General features: G+C 55.0%; 1 protein-coding gene across 1 annotated transcript in view; it reads right to left on the reverse strand.

Annotated features, from left to right (window-relative positions):
* The window catches only part of WWC1 (WW and C2 domain containing 1), a 117,722-nt gene that overhangs the window by 22,333 nt on the left and 76,744 nt on the right, over positions 1–18,645 (reverse strand). Inside the window, exons 7-15 of the mRNA XM_037167964.2 lie at positions 17,318–17,464; positions 16,007–16,080; positions 11,899–12,141; positions 9,390–9,479; positions 8,233–8,768; positions 5,106–5,214; positions 4,606–4,686; positions 3,935–4,021; positions 2,586–2,778 (exon numbers count right to left, since the gene is read on the reverse strand). Coding sequence (XP_037023859.2) covers positions 2,586–2,778; positions 3,935–4,021; positions 4,606–4,686; positions 5,106–5,214; positions 8,233–8,768; positions 9,390–9,479; positions 11,899–12,141; positions 16,007–16,080; positions 17,318–17,464 — 1,560 coding nt within the window. The remainder of the gene's footprint in view (positions 1–2,585; positions 2,779–3,934; positions 4,022–4,605; positions 4,687–5,105; positions 5,215–8,232; positions 8,769–9,389; positions 9,480–11,898; positions 12,142–16,006; positions 16,081–17,317; positions 17,465–18,645) is intronic.

Genomic DNA, 18,645 nt, shown 5'->3' on the forward strand with positions numbered 1-18,645 from the left:
GATTAAGTGAGATACTGCATGCAAAGTTCCTAGCCCAGGGCTAGACACACGGACACGCTCAGGACGGGCACGCTGTTGTTGCCTGGCTGCAGAAACAGCTCAGAACAGACCAGGGACTGACTCCACAAGCGCAGCAGCGAGGGCGTCTCTGCATAGAGGCCGACAGCCCTCTCTCCTGTGTCTCACCTCCTAGCCTTCTCCGGCCACCACGACATGACACCCTGACACTCCATGCCCCCACGGGATACAGAGAAGTAGGTCTCCCATTGGCCACAAATGGAGACAAGCCACACTGGGATGAATGCTTGGCTGCTGCCATGGCAACCAGTAATGGCCAGACTTCAGTTAGGGAGGAGGAATAAAAAGCATCCAATTCGGAGAAAATAAGACAGAATCTCTTCCTGTGTAAGCATGGCCAGGGCTTAGGATGCTGCTCTCCACCGGGGGAGCCCAGGTTTGGAAACGTGCTGTGCTCTGCCATTCAGTGTCCTCCATGCTTGAGGAACCTTTGGTCACCACCCTACCTGGGGGCTCCAGGGAGCACTGTGCTGGCACCCAGGGCGTGACCTGGGTGGGCTGCAGAGGCGGGACCGCCCGGGTTTTAATTCTGCACCTGCCACTTTCTGGCTGTGCGGCCTTGAGAAAGTTCTTTCTCCTCTTTGTGCCTCGGTTTCCTCACTGGTATAACAGAACCTGTTTTGTAAGACTGGTGAGGATCCACAGAGAAAATACACATAAAGAGCCAAGGTCAGGGCCTGCCGCCTAAATTGCATAACGGTCAGTAATGGATCAGAGCAACAGCAGCAGAGACAATGATGTCCCCCAGCTAAGGAGGGAGAGGAAATGGTACCCAGTGCAGGCTCTCCACTGCTTTGCATCCTTGCCGTAGGCACAGCAGCATCGACATCACCTGGGAGTGCGTTACAAATGCAGAATCCTGGGCCCCATTCCAGACTTGCTGGACCAGAATCTGCACTCTAACCAGAGCCCCAGGTAACACGTGTGTGTTTCATAAATTTGGGAAGCGCTGCTTAAGGGCCTCATTTAATCCAAAGAGCACCACCCACCTGTCTGATACAAAAACAGAGACGGAGGATTGACTTGTCTCAGGGAACGTGGCAGGGAAGCACAGGGCTGGTGACCCCGACCCAGGGCCAGCATTCCAGAGATGTGGCCCCACAATTCCACGGCAGCCAGGGATTTACACCACAAGCACATCGGGGTCCCCACTAGGGGCTGAGGCCTGTGGTTCACATCAGGAGAAAGGAGACCGGCCATCCACAAGCAAGACAGCCATGCTGCCACTCCTCAGCTTCCGTAGGATTTGGAGGTGTGCATACCCCATTTTTCTCCTCTGCTTATGCCCATGTTTGTCTCTGTGACCTCGACCTGTCACCTCCGACATGGTCCTCATCAGTGCATCATGGATCCTTGGTGGTTTACGTGTTAGCAATCAAAATTGGCTCCTTGACTACATGGTTCCCCAAGGTACCCCTATCACCCCACAGGTTCTCAGGAAAGATGACAGCGAGCGGAGCGACCTGCTAGGTATAAAGCCCACGTCTGAGCTCCTCTGTGCCCACGAACTGAGTTATTGTTCCCGTACTCAGAACTCTGAATGGCACAGGCTTAACACGGCCCTTCCCTTCTTCTAATTCACTTGTGCATCACAACAAGCCCCTGAGTTGGCAATGAATCCCCACTTCGCCTATGAGAATGCTAAGCAGCATCTCTATGCAGTTGGGTCGCCTGTCTCTAAGGGACTGGCTTTCTTGGGACACAAATGCACCCAGTTATCTCCAATCCTGACTCCTGCCAAAGTGGGGAGGGGAGGGAGAAGCCTTCCTCCAGAGAGGGGATGAGTACCGGCCCCATCCAATGAGAACCTACTGCGTGCCAGACATCTGAGTAGGTGCTTTACATGAACTGTCTCATTTAACCCTTATAATGATTCTTCTAGTGGCCACAAGGGGGGGCATCATCGCATTTTATGGCTGAGTAAATAGGCTCAAAGAAGTGAAGTAACTCGCCCAAGGCCACCCAGCTACCCAGTGAGGGGTAAGGGTGGGAGTTGAGCCCCTGTGTATTTGTTCTCCTGTAATGCCGTTCGGTAAAGCTATTGTACGTGGCTAATTAACTTCCTAGTTCTGACATTTTAAACAACACTTTCAGCCCTGGCTGGTGTGGCTGGGTGGACTGGGTGCCGGCCCGTGAACCAAAAGGTTGCTGGTTCCATTCCCAGTCAGGGCACATGCCTGGGTTGTATGCCAGATCCCCAGTAGGGGGCGTGAAGAGGCAACCACACATTGATGTTCATCTCTTTCTCCCTCCCTCCCCCTCTCTCTAAAAATATATAGTTTTTTGAAACATGATTTATCCTTAAAAATGAAACACATGCACATTTCCAGGTCCATCTCTCTTCCTCCTGCGAAGCAAGACCCCCGCCCCCAGCAGGTCTGCCTGCCTGTGGAAGACTCTCCACCCAACGGCGCAGATGAGCCTGCCACCTCCTCTCCCTGCAGTGCAAGGTGGACCGATTCCCAGAAGGACAGAAGGTGGGACAGACAGACAGACACGGCCCTCACCAGGCAATCCTCCAGATGGCTCTGGTTGGTGGTACAGACGTCGACTCGTAAGGTCTTCTGGTGAAGGGCTGGGTAGGACATGGACACCCAGAACACCTCGTTGAACGTGACGGTGTCCGAGGCGTCCAGGGGCCGTGTCCGAAACAGGCAGGTGGTGCTTTCGCAGCAGGGGAGGACGGCCACCCGGATGTTCCTGGAGGGAGACAAACGCAGGGGGGCCCGTGTCAGCCCAGACGCGGGGCGGAAGTGTTGGGCTGACCGGATGCTGCGAATGCCAAAGCAAACGAGCGGACCGGGTTTGTCGTTTCTCAAATCATCACACATCCTGTGTGAAGGATGCAGAAGGGCCCCTAAGGATAACACATGGCTCTTCCTTCTCCTGAATCCCCTAAACCCTCAGCACCTCAAAGTGCCTGGAGCCTGAGGCCAGCAGTGCGCAAAGTTCCACGTGCAGGAGGATCGGCCAGGCTGCGTGTCGACACCTTTTACAGCTGCTGGTAGGAAGGCAGAATGTGACGACAATCTGAACAAAAACACCCGTGCCTTTACCCTTTGGCCCAGACAGCTCACCACTGGGCACTCGCATGGACGCCCCAGCAGGAGCAGCAATGAGCTACGAAGGTGATTCATCCTGGCACTGCCCGGGCCAGCCTGGGCCACAACACGCTCCCGTGTCCTATCTCATCTTCCTTCTGTTTCACCGCCTCTCCTCCTCCCTTCCTCCTTTCCACGTGCTGCACCCTAGAAGCTGGTGGGGCGCAGAGCATGGGAGCACAAGCTCCTGTTGCTGTCGTCAAGGCCGACGGTGTCGTGAAAGGAGACCAGCAGGCGGATGAGCTCAGTGAAACAGAAACTGGGTCGGCAAGGAGCAGCGCCCATGGGCGGACAGTGAGGGTACTTGCTGTGTGATCAATTTCAGGGTGACCCCCAGCACACCCTTCAACAGAAGCCCAGAGACGGGTGCCAACTCTCGAACGGCAGACCTGCCTCTTTCTGCGTGGAACACTTGAGCTGAGAGCACGTAAAAGGACCCACAACCACCTTCTCCACAAGGCTTCAAGCTCACACTGGCAGGGACTTGCTCACTACCCTGTTCTTCATGCTGGCATGTGGTGGGTGCTCAGAATGTGCTTGTGCGGGAATCACTGTGCAGAGGGCTTCTCAGTATAGTTGGTGTGTTTGCAGTCACACCCGCACCCACATTCACTGTGCCGGTACTTTGCAGTAGGCACGCCACACCCACAGTGGGTTTACGGGGCCCACTGTCGGAGCAGGACAGAGCAGAAGAGGGGCCCCGGGGATGGCCACAGAAGAGCCAACAGCCCACCCTGTCAGCTCTACATACTCACACTTTCTGGTCTTGTTGCAGCAACAGGGCAGAGAGGTTGCTCAGCTGGATGATTAATATTGCAAATTGCTTATTCTTCTCGTCATACCTGAAGGCAAAAGGGGCAAGTGGCCCAGCGTTTAGTAACACATCGATCTCCCTCTTCATAGTCTCAGATGTGGCTGTGCTGGAGAGCACAGGCCCAGCGCTTTGCTGCTATTCAGGAAAATAGGAGCTATCTGTCCGGATTTTTAAAGAAAGGCCAGAAGTTTGTGTAAAATTAATTTCCTGATATTTAAATGTTGGCAATGAATGCCTATCAAAGAAATATTGAGGACATCCCCCATCAAGAGAAAATGAGAATAGCAAAATTATGGCTGCTGCCTCCAGGGGTCGACCTCGGTCCAGGTGGCTGCACCCCGGAGGAGATAATAGGACAAAAGTGACTGTAACGATGACCAAACAGACCGGGAGGCAGCAGGTTTCGGTCCTGGTCTGGCCCTGCCACTGGCCAGCTCAGTGAGTCGGGGCAAGTAACGAGGTCTCTAAAACCTTATTGTTCTCTGTGGTAAAACGGGGAGGCTTCCTTTTAACTAGGAGCCCCGCCCACTCTGCCTGGAAGCCGGGGCCTCCGAGGAACAGACCCTGCACAGACCACTCACTCCCCTCTGTCCCCACCACCCGGTGACTTACTTCAAGGCAATCTGAACCCGGGTTGCTCCCACTGCTTCTGATTCGTCACCGTCCAAAGCAGGGACTTCCGAAGCCCCGAGTCTGGAAGGTGACAGGGGAGAGAGAGCCGGTCACGATTCCCTGCAGTGGCCTGGGTTCTGTCCGGGCAGGGGCAGAGTGGTGGGGGGCCCACCCAGACTCCCCGCAGACCCCGAATCCCCACGCCTGCTCCAGACCCCTCTCCTACAGGGGTCTGCCTCTTCTCCCTCTTCTCCAGGATGTGCTGCCCTGCTTTTACACCCCGTAATGGCAGCCACAACACAAGGGCTCTTCCGAATGTGAAACGGCCCCGGCCGCAGGAGGAGCTGCGCTGTCTGCCTCTCTGGCACAGCCCCAAACAGGGCTCCTGGGGGTAATGTGGGGTCCCCCGGACGTGCCCTCCTATAGGTCCCTCCCACATACCACGGGGACCCAAAGTATGCAGATTCAAAGTTCCCAGCATCCAGGACCCAGGGACCCACCTCTGCACAGAAGCCTCATATACACCACTGTCCCCAGCCACGGATTCATCCGACACTGCAGCCGAGACACAGGTCGCCTTCAGGCCACACCCCTGGGTCGCGCTCACAGCTGGAGGAAGTGATGGGAAAGGGGTGGTGAGGTGAGGTTCAGAAACCAGGGTACTGTTCTTTGCAACACACACGTCGGATCCACCCATCTTCTGCCCTACGTCAGTCCCGACCAATTCCAACCACCTCTGAACTCAACAGCCCGGTCCTGCCTTGCTTTGGGGCAAAGAAAGGGTGGCGTCTGATTCTGTGTTTGACACCACAGACCCTGGAGTCGACCTGCCTGGGTTCAAATTTCAGATCCACCACTCACGGCTTCAAGACACAACCTTTGTAAGTCCCAGTTCCTCATCCATAAACCGGGGAGAACACTTATCCTGTAGGGCAGCTGGGGGGACTCAATGAGACGTGACAGGGGAGTTTGTGGCATAGAGACTGGAGGGGACAGAGCCCTATAAAACCCATTACCACCATCCTTACTGCGATGCCATCCCATGCCTTCCAGATGGATCCCTACACTGCTGGGGCAAAATAACAGCCCCTGGACACTTGGGAAGGGTGAGGGGAAGGACTAAAGCACTGGCTGTCCCACTCTGCCTATCCCGCTCCACTCAACTCAGCTCATCCTCCTGCCCTTGATGGAGACGCTCAAAAGTCTCCAACCCGAGACTCAGTGCCTGCTGCACCTTCCTGCCTGTGCTGAGTCACGGATTCCAATGGTGTGCCAGGCCCGTTGCCAAGTTCAGAGCCACCAAGATGAAAAGGACAGTTCCTGCCCTCTGCACAGTAGGTAAGGCCACATTCAGGTCCCTTGACCTCCCAGCCAGCCCTACTGGGCACCTGTTATGTGCCAGGCACTGGGGGTAGACTAGAGAAGAGACCCGAGTGGGCGGGCTGGGGAGAGCGATGCCCCCGCCAGGAGACTGTGGGATGCAAGCGGCCACCTGGGCGCGGCTTTCCCAGCCTGGGTCCCACTCTGCTGCAGCCTGCAGGCCTCCTGCCTCTGGACCCCCTCCTCTCCACCCTCCACTAAACCACTTAAGAAGATTAATTTGTCTGCTGACTGAACAGCAGCACTAATCGCATAACCTGCTTAGCGTCTGTGCTCAGCCTGGCATCAATCACTGCGGGAAGGTTCTGGAGGCGGCAGGAGGAAAACGCCACCCCAAGACACGCTGTCTCTGGCCCGCAGCCCCAAGGACGCTGCAGAGGAGAGGAGAGGGGTCACTCCTGGAACCCAGGTGGGGCCTGAGGGTCCCGGGCTTGATTTAACGCCCCCCTTGGGTGGCATCTTGTGGAGTCTCATCAGAGGTTCCACCTGAACCTCCTTGTCTCCAGGGAACAATTTTCTGAAGTCTGTCACCTGCTGTAGCAGGGAGCCTGTTTTTATTTTGGTTTGAGAGCACTCAGCATGATTCCCTCCCCGATGAGAGGCCCTGGGGATCTCTCGGTTCCTCATCTAAGGCAATGGCTGGCAGACACTCAGCAGAGCCTTTAATTAACCAGGAAATCCCGGACTCCCCCCTTGCGGCCACTGGCCTCTTCTTGCACACAAATGGGTAATTCTGACCAGCATTGTGGCCCTCCTGCCCATTCCCGTAGCTCACGGCTGAGGTGGATCCAGCTTCTAGCTGGCTGCACAAGGGGACATGAGTCCCCTCTGTCTGCCCAAGGCAGATACAGCTGGCACAAGCCCTCTGTGGGTTCTGGGCAGGCCTGACGCCAACCTTGACTGTGCATTTCCTAGCTGTGACACTGACCTTCAACGTTTAAAGTCATTTATCTATTACCACAATGCCCCACTTGTTTTATCCACGTTAAGGGGATAAAGCGGCACTCACCTTAAATGAGCAAATACGCAGGACAGTACCAGGGCCTTGTATACCTGTACTCAGTTAAGTCATAGCCTGGGAAGGCCAGAGTCCCAGGTGAGCTAACTGAGCACCCTGCTCGGTCCTGACCTGCACACCCGGGGCCAGGTGGGCGTGGCGGGGCGGAGAGCATCAGGAGCGTCCCGGGAATGAACATGCTGGGCTAGCTCACAGCCTGAGAGCAGTGTGACAACAAGGGTAGTGGGTTCTCGGGTAAGAGGAACCCAGATTCCAATCCTGGCACTCTCAGTTCTGCCGGGGGGGTGCCCTATATCAAGTGGCACCCCTTTGCTGAACCACCATTCCCTCCATCCGTGAAAGGGGCACAAGTAACCTACTGCACCCTGGAAAGCACATGGCCCACCATCTCTTGCACCCCAATCGATGTTAGCGGTTACGATCTGTTATTCGGTTTTCTCTCACCAAGTCTCAGCTGTCATCCTCAGCATCATCTCTGATTCTGAAGTTGCCCACTTGACTCTCCATTCTCACCAGCGTGCCCCTTCCGACCCCGTGCAGAACGGGAGTCAGACCCTTTCACTCCCTGGCTTCAGGCACGCGGATCCCCGGTGTAGTCAGGATGAAATCCAAACACCCCACCAGGCCTCCTGGGACCCAGAATCCGCCTGACTCTCCACCCTTGAGAGGGGGCTACCTCTCACATAAAGTGACCCCCTATGTCTGGTCTCTCTTGCAGCCCCCTTGGCTCCGGCCTCAGAGATGTTTCTCCTGCTTCTCCCAGGGCTGGCTCCTTCTCACTGTGGAAGCCTCCGTCCAATGTCACCTTCTTCCCCAACCCAACCTGAAAGGTTCCGTCATTTACACCTGTGCTTCCGGAGATAAGGACCTGTCTGTCCTGAACTGCATCCTTGCAGCTAACTCAGAGCCTGGCCCCTAGCCTACCTACTGAACAAATCAACAGACCTTGTACACTCATTAACACAGGGCCTGCCATTTAGATTTGGTGGGTACTTAATGATTATCTGTTGAATGAATGAATCTAGCATGGAAAACCCTTAGCCTAAGACCTGGAACATGATTAAGTACATAAACACCTACTGAATGAATAAATAAATCGATAAACCATGTAAAGAGCTGGCACACAGAAAGCAGCCAGTAAGTAATGACTACAGGAATCGCTGGGGTCCACGTGCCCACCTTCCTGCCTCGTGGAGGCCCCCACCCGCCCTGGATGTGGTGTTCGCTACCTTGGCCCAGCTGCTTGCTCTCCGTTCCTGGCTCCTCCAGCCGGTACCTCTCCTGGGTGCTGCTGCCAAGGCTCAACTCGCAAAGAGCGGCGCTCAGCTCCAGATCTTCGAACTCCAGGGGGCTCAGGAAGGCGTCTCCAGCCAGGAGGGGGTCATCGATGAGAGGGGAGCAGGGCGGGGAGAGGGAGGACAAGGAGGAGCGGGGAGACAGCGAGGTCATGGACTTCGGGGTGCCGGACAGGGAGCGCAGGGGCTGCAGGCGGCCGCCCCCCTCCGCCTTCTGGGTCTTGGCCACCTCGTCCTCGTGAATGGTGGTGATGCACCCCGAGGGCCGGAAGCCCGTGGCCCCATCCTGCAGCAGGAACTCCACCTTGCTCTGCAGTTCCGAGTCTAGTGGCTCGAAGGGGTCATAGTAGAGGTCGGTGAAGCTGGCGGAGGTGGAGGAGTCCAGGCTGGAGGCGGCCAGGGAGCCCCGGCTGGACGTGAGGGACCCAGGGCTGCTGCCCGAGGACAGGGACTGCATGCTGCTCGAGAGGCTGGGGACAGGGAGGGGGCGGAGGGTGAGGACACGAGGAGTGGCTGGGACACCTGGGACTCCCTGCCGGGTGCTGAGAAGCACTGGAAGTACTTCAGAGTACACTGTCCTGTCGGGCCCTCCTGACAGTCTCCGGGGTGGACCACGCGCCCCAGTTTCCTTAGAGAGGAAATGGGTAACTAACAAGGCCACACAATCGGGAAGCGGCAGGGCCGGGATTCAAACCCAAGCCAAGTGCCTTCGAAGTTCATTTTTCTCCCCCATGGGCCTGTTTCCCCAAACCTCTGCTGGCTGCATTCCATTTGCACAACATTTTTCCATATTTGATTTAGCCTGAAATAACACTTCTTCATATTTTAATGCAAATCAACTCAGATTTTTCTGCTTTAACACGTATCTTAAAAGGAAATGTCGTATCCTAAGTGTAATATGAAAAGCAGTATCACTTACTACAAATAGAAGGCAACTGTTAGAATGGCTGACAAAACCCAACGTTATAAAACTCCAACCCCACTGCCGCCCAGCAAGGCCCAGGCCGGAGGGCTTCTCTCTGTGTTGTGGAGGGGGGACGCCTACACTCAGCCTGCCCGGGACAGCAGTGTCCCCACTGGCCATCACTCACCTCTTCAGCTGGGAATGCAGAGCTGCCACCTGCCGGGTGGCTTCCTCCAGTTCTCTCACCAGCTGGTTCCTCTTACTGTTTAACTTTAACCTGAGGGCAGAGAAGGCATGAGGGGGCTCCCTGAGGAATCTAGCCTCCGCCTGCCCGGAAGAGGAATCATAGGCATGTATCCATGGAGATGCACGCACAGACACACAAGAACCTTCCGGAAGCATTTCGCTGTGGTGTTGGGCGAGACACGGCCTCGTACATAATCCCACAGTAGGTGCTGCATTCACCAGCCACATACCAGGTGCTGTGCTAGGAAACGCACGGCACGGTTTTAGCTCATTTGCACATTAACCCTGCATGGTAACAACGGCTCTCACCACTTTACATGCGTGGAGACTGAAGTTCTTAGATTAAGTAATTTACTCAAAGCTTCAGAAGTAGTGGCGGGGTTAGGGTCCCAGCGAGTGCCCGCACCTCGTGCCAGACCATTGTGGGCACCAGGGGTAAAACTGTGGGCAAGGCAGCACTTACTTCTGCTCTAAGGGAGCTCACATCCTACTGGGGAGGGTGGGAGGAGAAGACATACTGAAAAAAATACCCAAATACCCAAAATCCAATTGGCCCAGCATGACAGGGTCCATGCGGAAGCAGTAATGCAATGGCAGAAAAGAACTAAAGGAAAGACCCAACTTGGACCAGTGGGCGAGCCTCTTTGAGCCAGTTACACTGGGGCTGAGGCCGCTGGCACTCCCTGGGATCCGAGTCCTCCTCTGCTCCCTGGACTGGCAGCTGGGCCCCCTTCCCGACTCCCTTGCAGCTGGGTGGGTGGGACATGTGACCCAGTTCTGGCCAATCGGATATGACAGAAGGGATGTGCAGGCCGATATGGTTAAGAGAGTGGGTGGGTCTTGCCCACTCTCCCTTGAAGGCCTCTTACAACCTAAAAGGAGAGGTGCCACAAGCCAGGAGGAGCCTGGTCCCCAAATGACAAACCACAAAGGCCCTGTAACGAAGACCAGAGCGGGCTCTAACCAACTGAGAAGTGGTAAGGGATGGGCAGGGCCTGTCCCTGGGCAACTGAACCTGAGAAATTCCAGGAGAGACAACTGGAGCAGTAGGCAGAGCAGGCTTGGCATGGTCCTTGGCTGCCCCAGTCCCTGGTGCTGTTCTTCCAGAGCCCTGCCCGGGGCAAGACAGGCAGGAGATGGGCAGGAGTAGTGTGTAATGAACAAAACCCTTGACTCCGCATAAAATGAACAGGACCGTGAAATCTCCTGACCCTCCATAAGAGTGAAGCCCTGGAAGAATGAAGTCAAGGAGCAGCTGGGGCTCACCATTTCTACCTTTGTTTTCCTCTTTGCTCGGAAAAAAACCAGAGGCCTGTTACGGGAGTCAAAGCAGGTCCCCACTGAAGCCCCAATAGGCTGCTGGGGGGACCAGAAGTCAGGTGGCCTTGACTCCCTGGGCACAGGGATGTAGCCATTGGGCAAGAACACACACAGGTGCCGCAGCTGCCTCCCGGAGGCTTAGCAGGCCAGATGGCATTTGTGTGTGAAGCTGGCACATGCTGGGAGGCCAAGAGCACATCAAGCATCGCAGGCACAGGCTCCAGAAGGTCCATGAGCCTGGCTCAGCACCTGGTGTGCTGGTTAAAAATGCAACAGCCTGGGCTGCATCTCAGGCCTGGGGAGCAGGGCCCTGGGGGACGGGGTGGGGGCAGGGCAGAGAGTCCACACTCTTATCAAGCACTCAGTGTGACTGCCCATCAGCTCGCAGAAGGGGGGCCCACAAAAAGGACGCGGAGAGGGGGAGGGGTGTCAGGATGACTGTGATTCTGAGTGGTTTGGGACTGGCGTTTGGCAGGCCCTGTGGCGTGGCTTAACTGGGAGTCTATTGCTGTGCCTCTTAAAGGCACCTTGAATGGAAAGGCTACTTCGTGAAGAAGAGGAGCATAATACTCTCATTTTAAGAAAGAGAGGAGGAACAGAAGATACAAAGAAAAAATGAGAGACCCAGAAAGAAAACGCGTCGGAAGGATGGACACAGACAGACAACCATGGGTCTCGGCAAACAGCTGTGGATGCAAGACCGCTGAGTCAGCTTTCTCCTCTCCTGCAGAAGGCTCTCAGCTTTCCACACTGTCCCTACGTGTCCCGAGGCTGCCCTCTGCATGTCCCCCAGAGGACCCTGTCCTCGGGGACCTTCAAGTAACGTCTCAGCAGCTGCTGGGGAGTGGCGGTTCTGGCTTCCCTAGACTGGCTCTGTGAACTCACTGTCCCAGGGAAGCAATCGGACCTTTGAAAGACGGGGCTGAAGGCAGTAATAAAAGAGCTTCTGTCCTGTCCCCCAATCTGCAACTTCTGGAAAATTGTGAGATCTCTGAACAGAGCGTTCTCAGGGCGGAGCCCAGGCACCCTGGGTTGTAGCCCTCACCCTGCTCCCCTGCCGGGGGCTGGAGTGCAGGCCTGGCAGTGAAGGAAGGGTCCCCTGCCCCCTCCCGGCCCCAGCCCAGCCCCACCTCTCCGTCAGTGCCTTGCTCTGGGTGTCCCGGGCTGCCTGCAAGTCCTTCTCCAGCCGCTTCCGGGCCATCTCCAGCTGCTCCACCTCCCCTTGGGTCCACTTCCGGGGGCTGATGAAGCGCATCTCCTTCAGCAGCTCCTCCTTCTCATTGATGAGGATCAGCCGGTCCCTCTCCGAGTCCAGCACTCCGGGCCAGGCCTCACTGTCCAGCTTGGCCAGCTGGATCTTCAGGTTGGCGATCCTGTGGGCCGAGAAGGTGAGTGTGACTGGCGTGCCCATGGCATTGTGGGAGCAGGGTAACAAATGGCACAGTCAAGGTTATGAGGTACAAGGAGCCCTGACATCCTCTGAGCAACCTCTGACAGTTACTGACTTCCTTTGGCTCAGAATGTGGTCTCCCAAACCTATTTTTACCTGGCAGACCCATTCGGTGCCTACCATGTGCCGACGATGAGCAGGCTCTGCAGGGCTGGGGCAGAGACACGAACATGGCAATGGCCTTGCCCGGGGCGGGGGGTGGCCACTGAGGCTGGCAGAATGGAATAGAGAGCTGGATTCATCACCAGGCTACAGCCTCTTACCACCACTAGCTATGTGACCCGGGGCAAGTCACTAATCTCTCTGAAGGGTGTAACCATTCCTCCCAAGTTGTGGCTCCAGGTTTTAACGACACAATTCGAAACCTCTCAAAGCACTGCGCTTGGAACACAGAAGTGCTCTATAAATGTCTCCGCTGCCTCTGTGGTTATTACCTGGTTTGATCATGTATTAAATACATAACATTGGGCAAACGCCCTGAACCTTGTAGATAAAACACTTATTCACTATTTGGAGCTGCTGTGAAAGTGAGCAGTAATGGAGTCAGAGTGTCGGGTCCATGACCGGCAGTAAACCAATGGTGGGTGTGGGCCCACTACAACCACGACACAGTGACCACTGCTAACCACAGGTCTCCGATCCAGAGAGCACAACAGCACCGTGTGGGCAACTGTGGATTGGGGCTGGAGGCCGTGAGTTGCAGCTTTGGCTCTGGCCTCGCTGATGAAAGGTAATTTTTGTTGAGAAATACGTTTTGTATCATGAGTTTCTAGTGCAGTGCCTGGGACGCTGCAGGGACAGAATAAATGTTATAGAAGAGGGAGCCCCATCCCTTAACTCCTTTGAGACCCAGTACCCTCACCTGTGAGGTGAGGGGAGATGGGTTATGAGCACCAAGTGAGAACATGCCAGTAAGCTCTCTTTATAAGCTGCCAGGTGCTTACAGGTATTAGACATGCTTATTCTTTTAAAGATTTTATTTCTTTTTAAAGTGAGGGTACGGGAGGGACAAAGAGTGAGAGAAACATCAATCGGTTGCCTCTCATATGCACTTGGACCAGGGACTGAACCTGCAACCCACACATGTGCCCTGACTGGAATCAAACAAGTGACCCTTTGCTTTGAAAAACGACACCCAAGCAACTGAGCCGCACCAGTCAGGGCAACATGAGGTATGATTATTGCTGGACCAACATAAGATTCCAGGCATAATTAAGAGTACCGATGCGATCACATGATCCTTTCGGGTTTAGCCTGTGCAAAGTGCTCTCGGCGACCACATCCCAGCCTCTCCCAGCCCCTAAAGGGTGGGTCAGACCCGGTGGTTAACCCCGCCATCCGGTAAGGACGAGGCTCACCTAAGACCGGAAGTTGTAAGTGTGTGTAAAACCTGCTGAGAGCCCAGGCCTCTGGACCCCCACCCGGTCTGATCAGATCTGCTGACAATGGGGTCCAACTCGTATTTCATCAAAACTCGGTGGGAGGCCCTGGCCAGGTGGTTCTGTTGGTTGGGGTGTCAGCACATGCACCAAAAGGATGCGGGTTCGATCCCCAGCTGGGGCGTGTACAGGAGGTAAGAGATCAGTGTTTCTGCCTCACATCAATGTTTCTCTCTCTATCAGTAAACATGTCCTCCGGTGAGGGCTTAAAAACAAACACAAAAAAACACGGTGGGAAACTGGATCTGCGTGCTGCGTAGTGAAAATTCTTTACAGAGAGACACATCTAAATTTGCTTACTCCCCAGCCAAGTGTCTCAGCACGCACAAATTCTTCAGAGTTAATTTAAATCCCACATTCACACCTCTAGCAATCCATCAAGACTGATTGGGGGGTAACTCCCTGGCTGCTGTCCTCCAGCGGCTTTGGAGACAGAGGGAAACGGCCAAGTCTAGCTGCGGCCCCACTACGTGTGGGACCACAAAGGGGTCATGGATGCTTTCTTGGATGTTCTTTTCGGTGGCTCTCTCCCGACGCCAGCGCGCCTCAAACTCCAGGCCGTCCACCCTCTGGAGAATCGGATGGAACTGCTACACTCACTGCCCAGAAAGGCCCATGTGACAGAGCTTGGCATACAACAACCTGACCTTGCACTATAGCCACCTGCCCTCGGTCCTTCAGGTCCTGCAGCCTCTGCCTTCCCACTCAGCAGGCTGCGCTGTCCCTTACAACTAATGACACCAGAGCTCTGGGGGAGGGGGAGGCGGGAAGATGGATTAAGACAGAGGAGTCGGGGTGCGAGGAGGTGAGGTGTGCTGAGACTTCAGAGACAGGGAGTGGAATGGCTCAGCACCAGAGGGAAGATTCCAATCTCCCAGTCTCTCCAGAACTGATCCCCGCACACGGGCATTACTCCAAACTGGACAAGACCCAGGGTTCGGAGTCGTCCCCTTCAGAGGGGACAAGAAGTGGCTGTCCAAATGCAGAAGTCCTGTTGTTTGGCAGGACCTCTAGGGGGAGCTGAAACAGTACACAGAAGTATTTTCTCCCCACCTGACCAGTATCCAACGTCTCCTTCTTTTTTCGAAATCTTCCAAAGTTTCTTCAGGAAATCGCTCCTCCCATAGCTTCACTTGGTTCCCACAAAGCTGAAGTCAATCTCCCTCCTACACCTGGACTCCTGATCATTCTAATTCTCCCCACCCTGCATCAATGACTGGTTCACCCAGAAAAGCCGTGAGTCTCAGACTCCAAACTTGTTAAAACTTTTGGGAAAGGCAGGCACTCTTTCCACCAGTAGCACAGAAGCCTAGAACTGCTGGGGGTCATCCTGCCCCTTTGACAGTAAAGTCCATCCACACGAAGACAAGCAGGGTGGAGAAAAGCGATGAGACTGATTCATTGTAGCATCCCTGAAGTCCCTGGATAGAGCTGGGCCTGAAGCTCATTTCCCCCAGGACCTTGGAGTTCAATAAGCCAACAGATTCCGTTTTTTGCTTCCTCTGGCTTCTATCAAATTTCTGTCACTGCTGCTCCCAGAGAGTTGGCAGAGGTGACAAGCTGGGCACTGCCACTCTACCTGGACTGGCTAGGAAGGTCCCTGGGCCACACGGCTTAGCTGGAGGAGAAATGGGTGCAGCACGCCTGGCTTCAGTCAGGAACACCAAGCCCTGAGGGTTCCTTCCTGGTGAAGCCAGGTTCGGTATACACAAGATCATGGGCACGAAGCCAGACTGTCCAGGGTTCAAATTCTGACGCCACCACGTTGGAACACCATCTTGGATCTCACCTTTCTCTTCTCTAACTTGCAGAGAATATGATATAAGCTAGGCTGTAAGGTTGCTTCTAGTATCAAATGAGATAATGCACACGCTGATGCTTTAGTACAATGTCTAGCTCATAACAGATGCTCCAGAAATATCAGCTTTGCTTATTAATTTTATCTGTGGCAGCAGAACTCCACTACTCGGGATTCTGTGAGACCACAGAACATCCAAAGTCACTGGCGTCTCCGTGGTTTAAAAGCGCAGCTTGCTCCCAGTGGGCAGGATCCAGTCCCTTTAGCCTGTTACTAAACCCCAGTTGTGTTCCTTCGAACCACGCTACATACAGGACCAGTGGAAAACTCTGACGACAGAAACTGCCCACCCCTTGTCTAGCTAAGTGTCCCTGGGTCAGTCATTTCCTATCTGAGTTTCAGAGAAGGTTAAAACATGAAGATTGTAATGCTCAGCTTTATAATCTTCGCAGGATTCGGCTAGAGCAGGCATGTAAAAAGCCAGGCACCCAGCTGACCCCCTCCAACAGCCCTTACGGTGTCTGACTGTCCCACCCTCTGCCCCCATTTACCTCCTCTTAGCCTCTTCGTATCGAAGGCGCAATCTGACCTTCTCTGCCAACTGATTGTTGCTGCTGATGCCGAACTGGAGGGAAGGAGGAAGTCAGAAGTTATATGGTTGTTGTGGCCGGTGCTGCGTTGGGTACCAAGAACTCAGGAGGGACTTGACAGCTTGCATGGGAAGCAGCCAGGAACAGCCCCCGGTGACCGAGCAGGCCGGGCGCATCCCAAAGAAGCCAGTTAGACAGAAACCCTTTCCTTCCTTCAGGCCGTGGGAAGAGCCCCAAACACAGGCATCAATCACGTCTAGAAGAGAAGCTTATGGCTCAGAATATCATCCCTGGGCCACAAATGGCCTGGAGCCCATTCAAGCCACAGACGCATGGAGGACAGCTGGTCGGAAGGAAATGGGGACGGCCAACGGACAGGAAAAGCCATTCTGGGGGCACTGCGGAGGAGGTCAACCGGAAACTCAGGAGGCTGCAGCCAGGAGTGAAACACTGGGTGAGTGGGGAGAAGGTTCTAGAACTGGAAGGGGGCACACAGGTCCATCTCAAATATTTCGGCCCACAGCTGGCTTGTAGCTGGACCCGTGGGGGTGGTGGGGGTGGGAGTGGGGTGGGGTAGGCCTGTTTGCCGTCAAGAGCAGCAGGAAGCTACGAGGCTCACCCAGTCAGGCGGGGATATAGCTTCTCTTCACAACCAGTGGGCTACAGAAATCAGATAGGAATAGCATTTTAGCCACAGAGGCTAGGCAGTGACTTGTTCAAGGTCACCTGCTCTAGAACACAGAAGCTCCCCAAAGCAGCGGACTGCCACGGGCCAGGTCACAGGTCTGGCCTGTGGCCAGAACCTGCACCACTCATCAACCACGACCAGACTGAGCTTCGGAACCAGGAGCCCAGCAGCTGCCCGGAAGCTGCATGCATTGTTTGGAGACTAACAGGAGGCAAATGCCCTCTCTTTCCCAGCTGGTGAGAGAAGACCAGAACGGTTCTGCAAAATGGTATGAAGGAACCCAGAGAAAGACACTTGTTCCTTCTAAAACACTTTCTGTGCAGCACCCAGACACAAGCACGTGGCTGAGTGTCAGCGAAGACGTGGACTCAGTGGGAGCTTCTCCTCACACCATTATATTTCAACATGCCGGGGCTGGGAGTTCTGTAAGGGAACGGGGCTCCGGGAGGCTGCGTTAGCAACCAGCTGCACAGAGGGCCGCCCGCCGGCTCCTTCAGTGAGTGATGAGAGGGTGGCCCACCCATTACAGCAGCCTCCCGGTGGCCGTCCCTCAGGAGGCCCCAGCAACAAGCACTGCTACTCACACTTCCCGAGATGTCTGTCTGGGAGCTCACATCCAGGAACTGTTTCGGCAGCAGGAAACCCGAACTCTCCAGAGAGCTGCTGCTGGACCACAGGTCGGAGTGGGACCCTCTGTCGGTCCGGAAGCCATCCTTCAGCATTGCAAGGCTCTGAAGCGGGGAGAACAGGGTCAGTGGCATGCTTTCTGTCCTAGGAGGCAGCTCCAGGTCTGTCACAGTCCATGTACCTTTCTCTCCACCTTTTGTAATCTGGGAGGAACCCACGCTCCTCCAGACATCCTACTTCTGCTGTAAAGAACCAGCAGTGGGTGGGCACTTGCTAGGTGCCATGCACTATGCCACACCCCTTACCGGGGAGGCTGGTGCGGATGCTGGCTCTGGAGCCACGCAGCCTGAGTTAGACCCCCCGTCAGCCACTTCCCAGCTGTGTGACCTGAGCTAGAGGACTGCCCCCCTCTCTCTGTGCCTCAGTTTCCTCTCCTGCAGAAGGGGAATAATCTTAGATCCCATCGCACGAGGCTATGATGCCGGTTAAACGAGATGCCCAGAGTGAGGCACTGGTACAGTCCAGACTCAGAAGCTGTCAGCTTTACCCTGATCTCTCTTAATCCTGGCCACAGGCCTGCCAGGAATGACCCGACAGCATCCCCGCTTTATCCATGAAGGAGCTGTTCCACGGAGAAGCTGGCCGCTGACAGAGCCGGGTTTCCTGGTCTATGTGACATAGACTCAGTGCTCCAAACTGCCACTTACAACAGGAACGTGTCCCACTGCCCACCAGTGCCTGGTCTGTATGTTTTCACTGGGTTGCTGTTCTGGGCAGGAGCTTCAGAATTATCCTGTTTGTGATAGAGGGTGAAGCTTCCTTCGCTAGGTCATTTACAGCCTTTCTAAGCCTCAAACTCTTCTTCTGCTGACGGGAACAATAATATCTCTGAGGTCAGGGGAGTTCCCGTGAGAAGCGGTGGGACGGATGGGGGTTATGAGAATGGGCTTCCGAGACAGGGGTTCATGGGTTTGAATCCTGGCTTTCCCGTGTACTATCTGAGCTATGCAGCCTTTATAGCTGCATGATGGGGATAAACAGGGTTGGTGTCACGGCTAAGTGAGGCACAATGCACACAACGTGCTTGGCATGACTGCCTGGAACATTACTCACACCTGTTATCATCTGTTCGGGTCCCAGCAGAGAGCCAGAATACACAATGAAATGCTCATAAAGATGCTACCTTTTGGCCCTGGCTGGTGTGGCTCCGTGGACCGAGCATGGGCCTATGAACCAAAGGGTCGCCAGTTCGATTCCTACTCAGGGCACATGCCTGGGTTGCAGG

Source organism: Artibeus jamaicensis, unplaced genomic scaffold (assembly GCF_021234435.1).
Source record: "Artibeus jamaicensis isolate MK-2021 breed Jamaican fruit bat unplaced genomic scaffold, CSHL_Jam_final contig_432, whole genome shotgun sequence".
Lineage (NCBI taxonomy): Eukaryota > Metazoa > Chordata > Mammalia > Chiroptera > Phyllostomidae > Artibeus > Artibeus jamaicensis.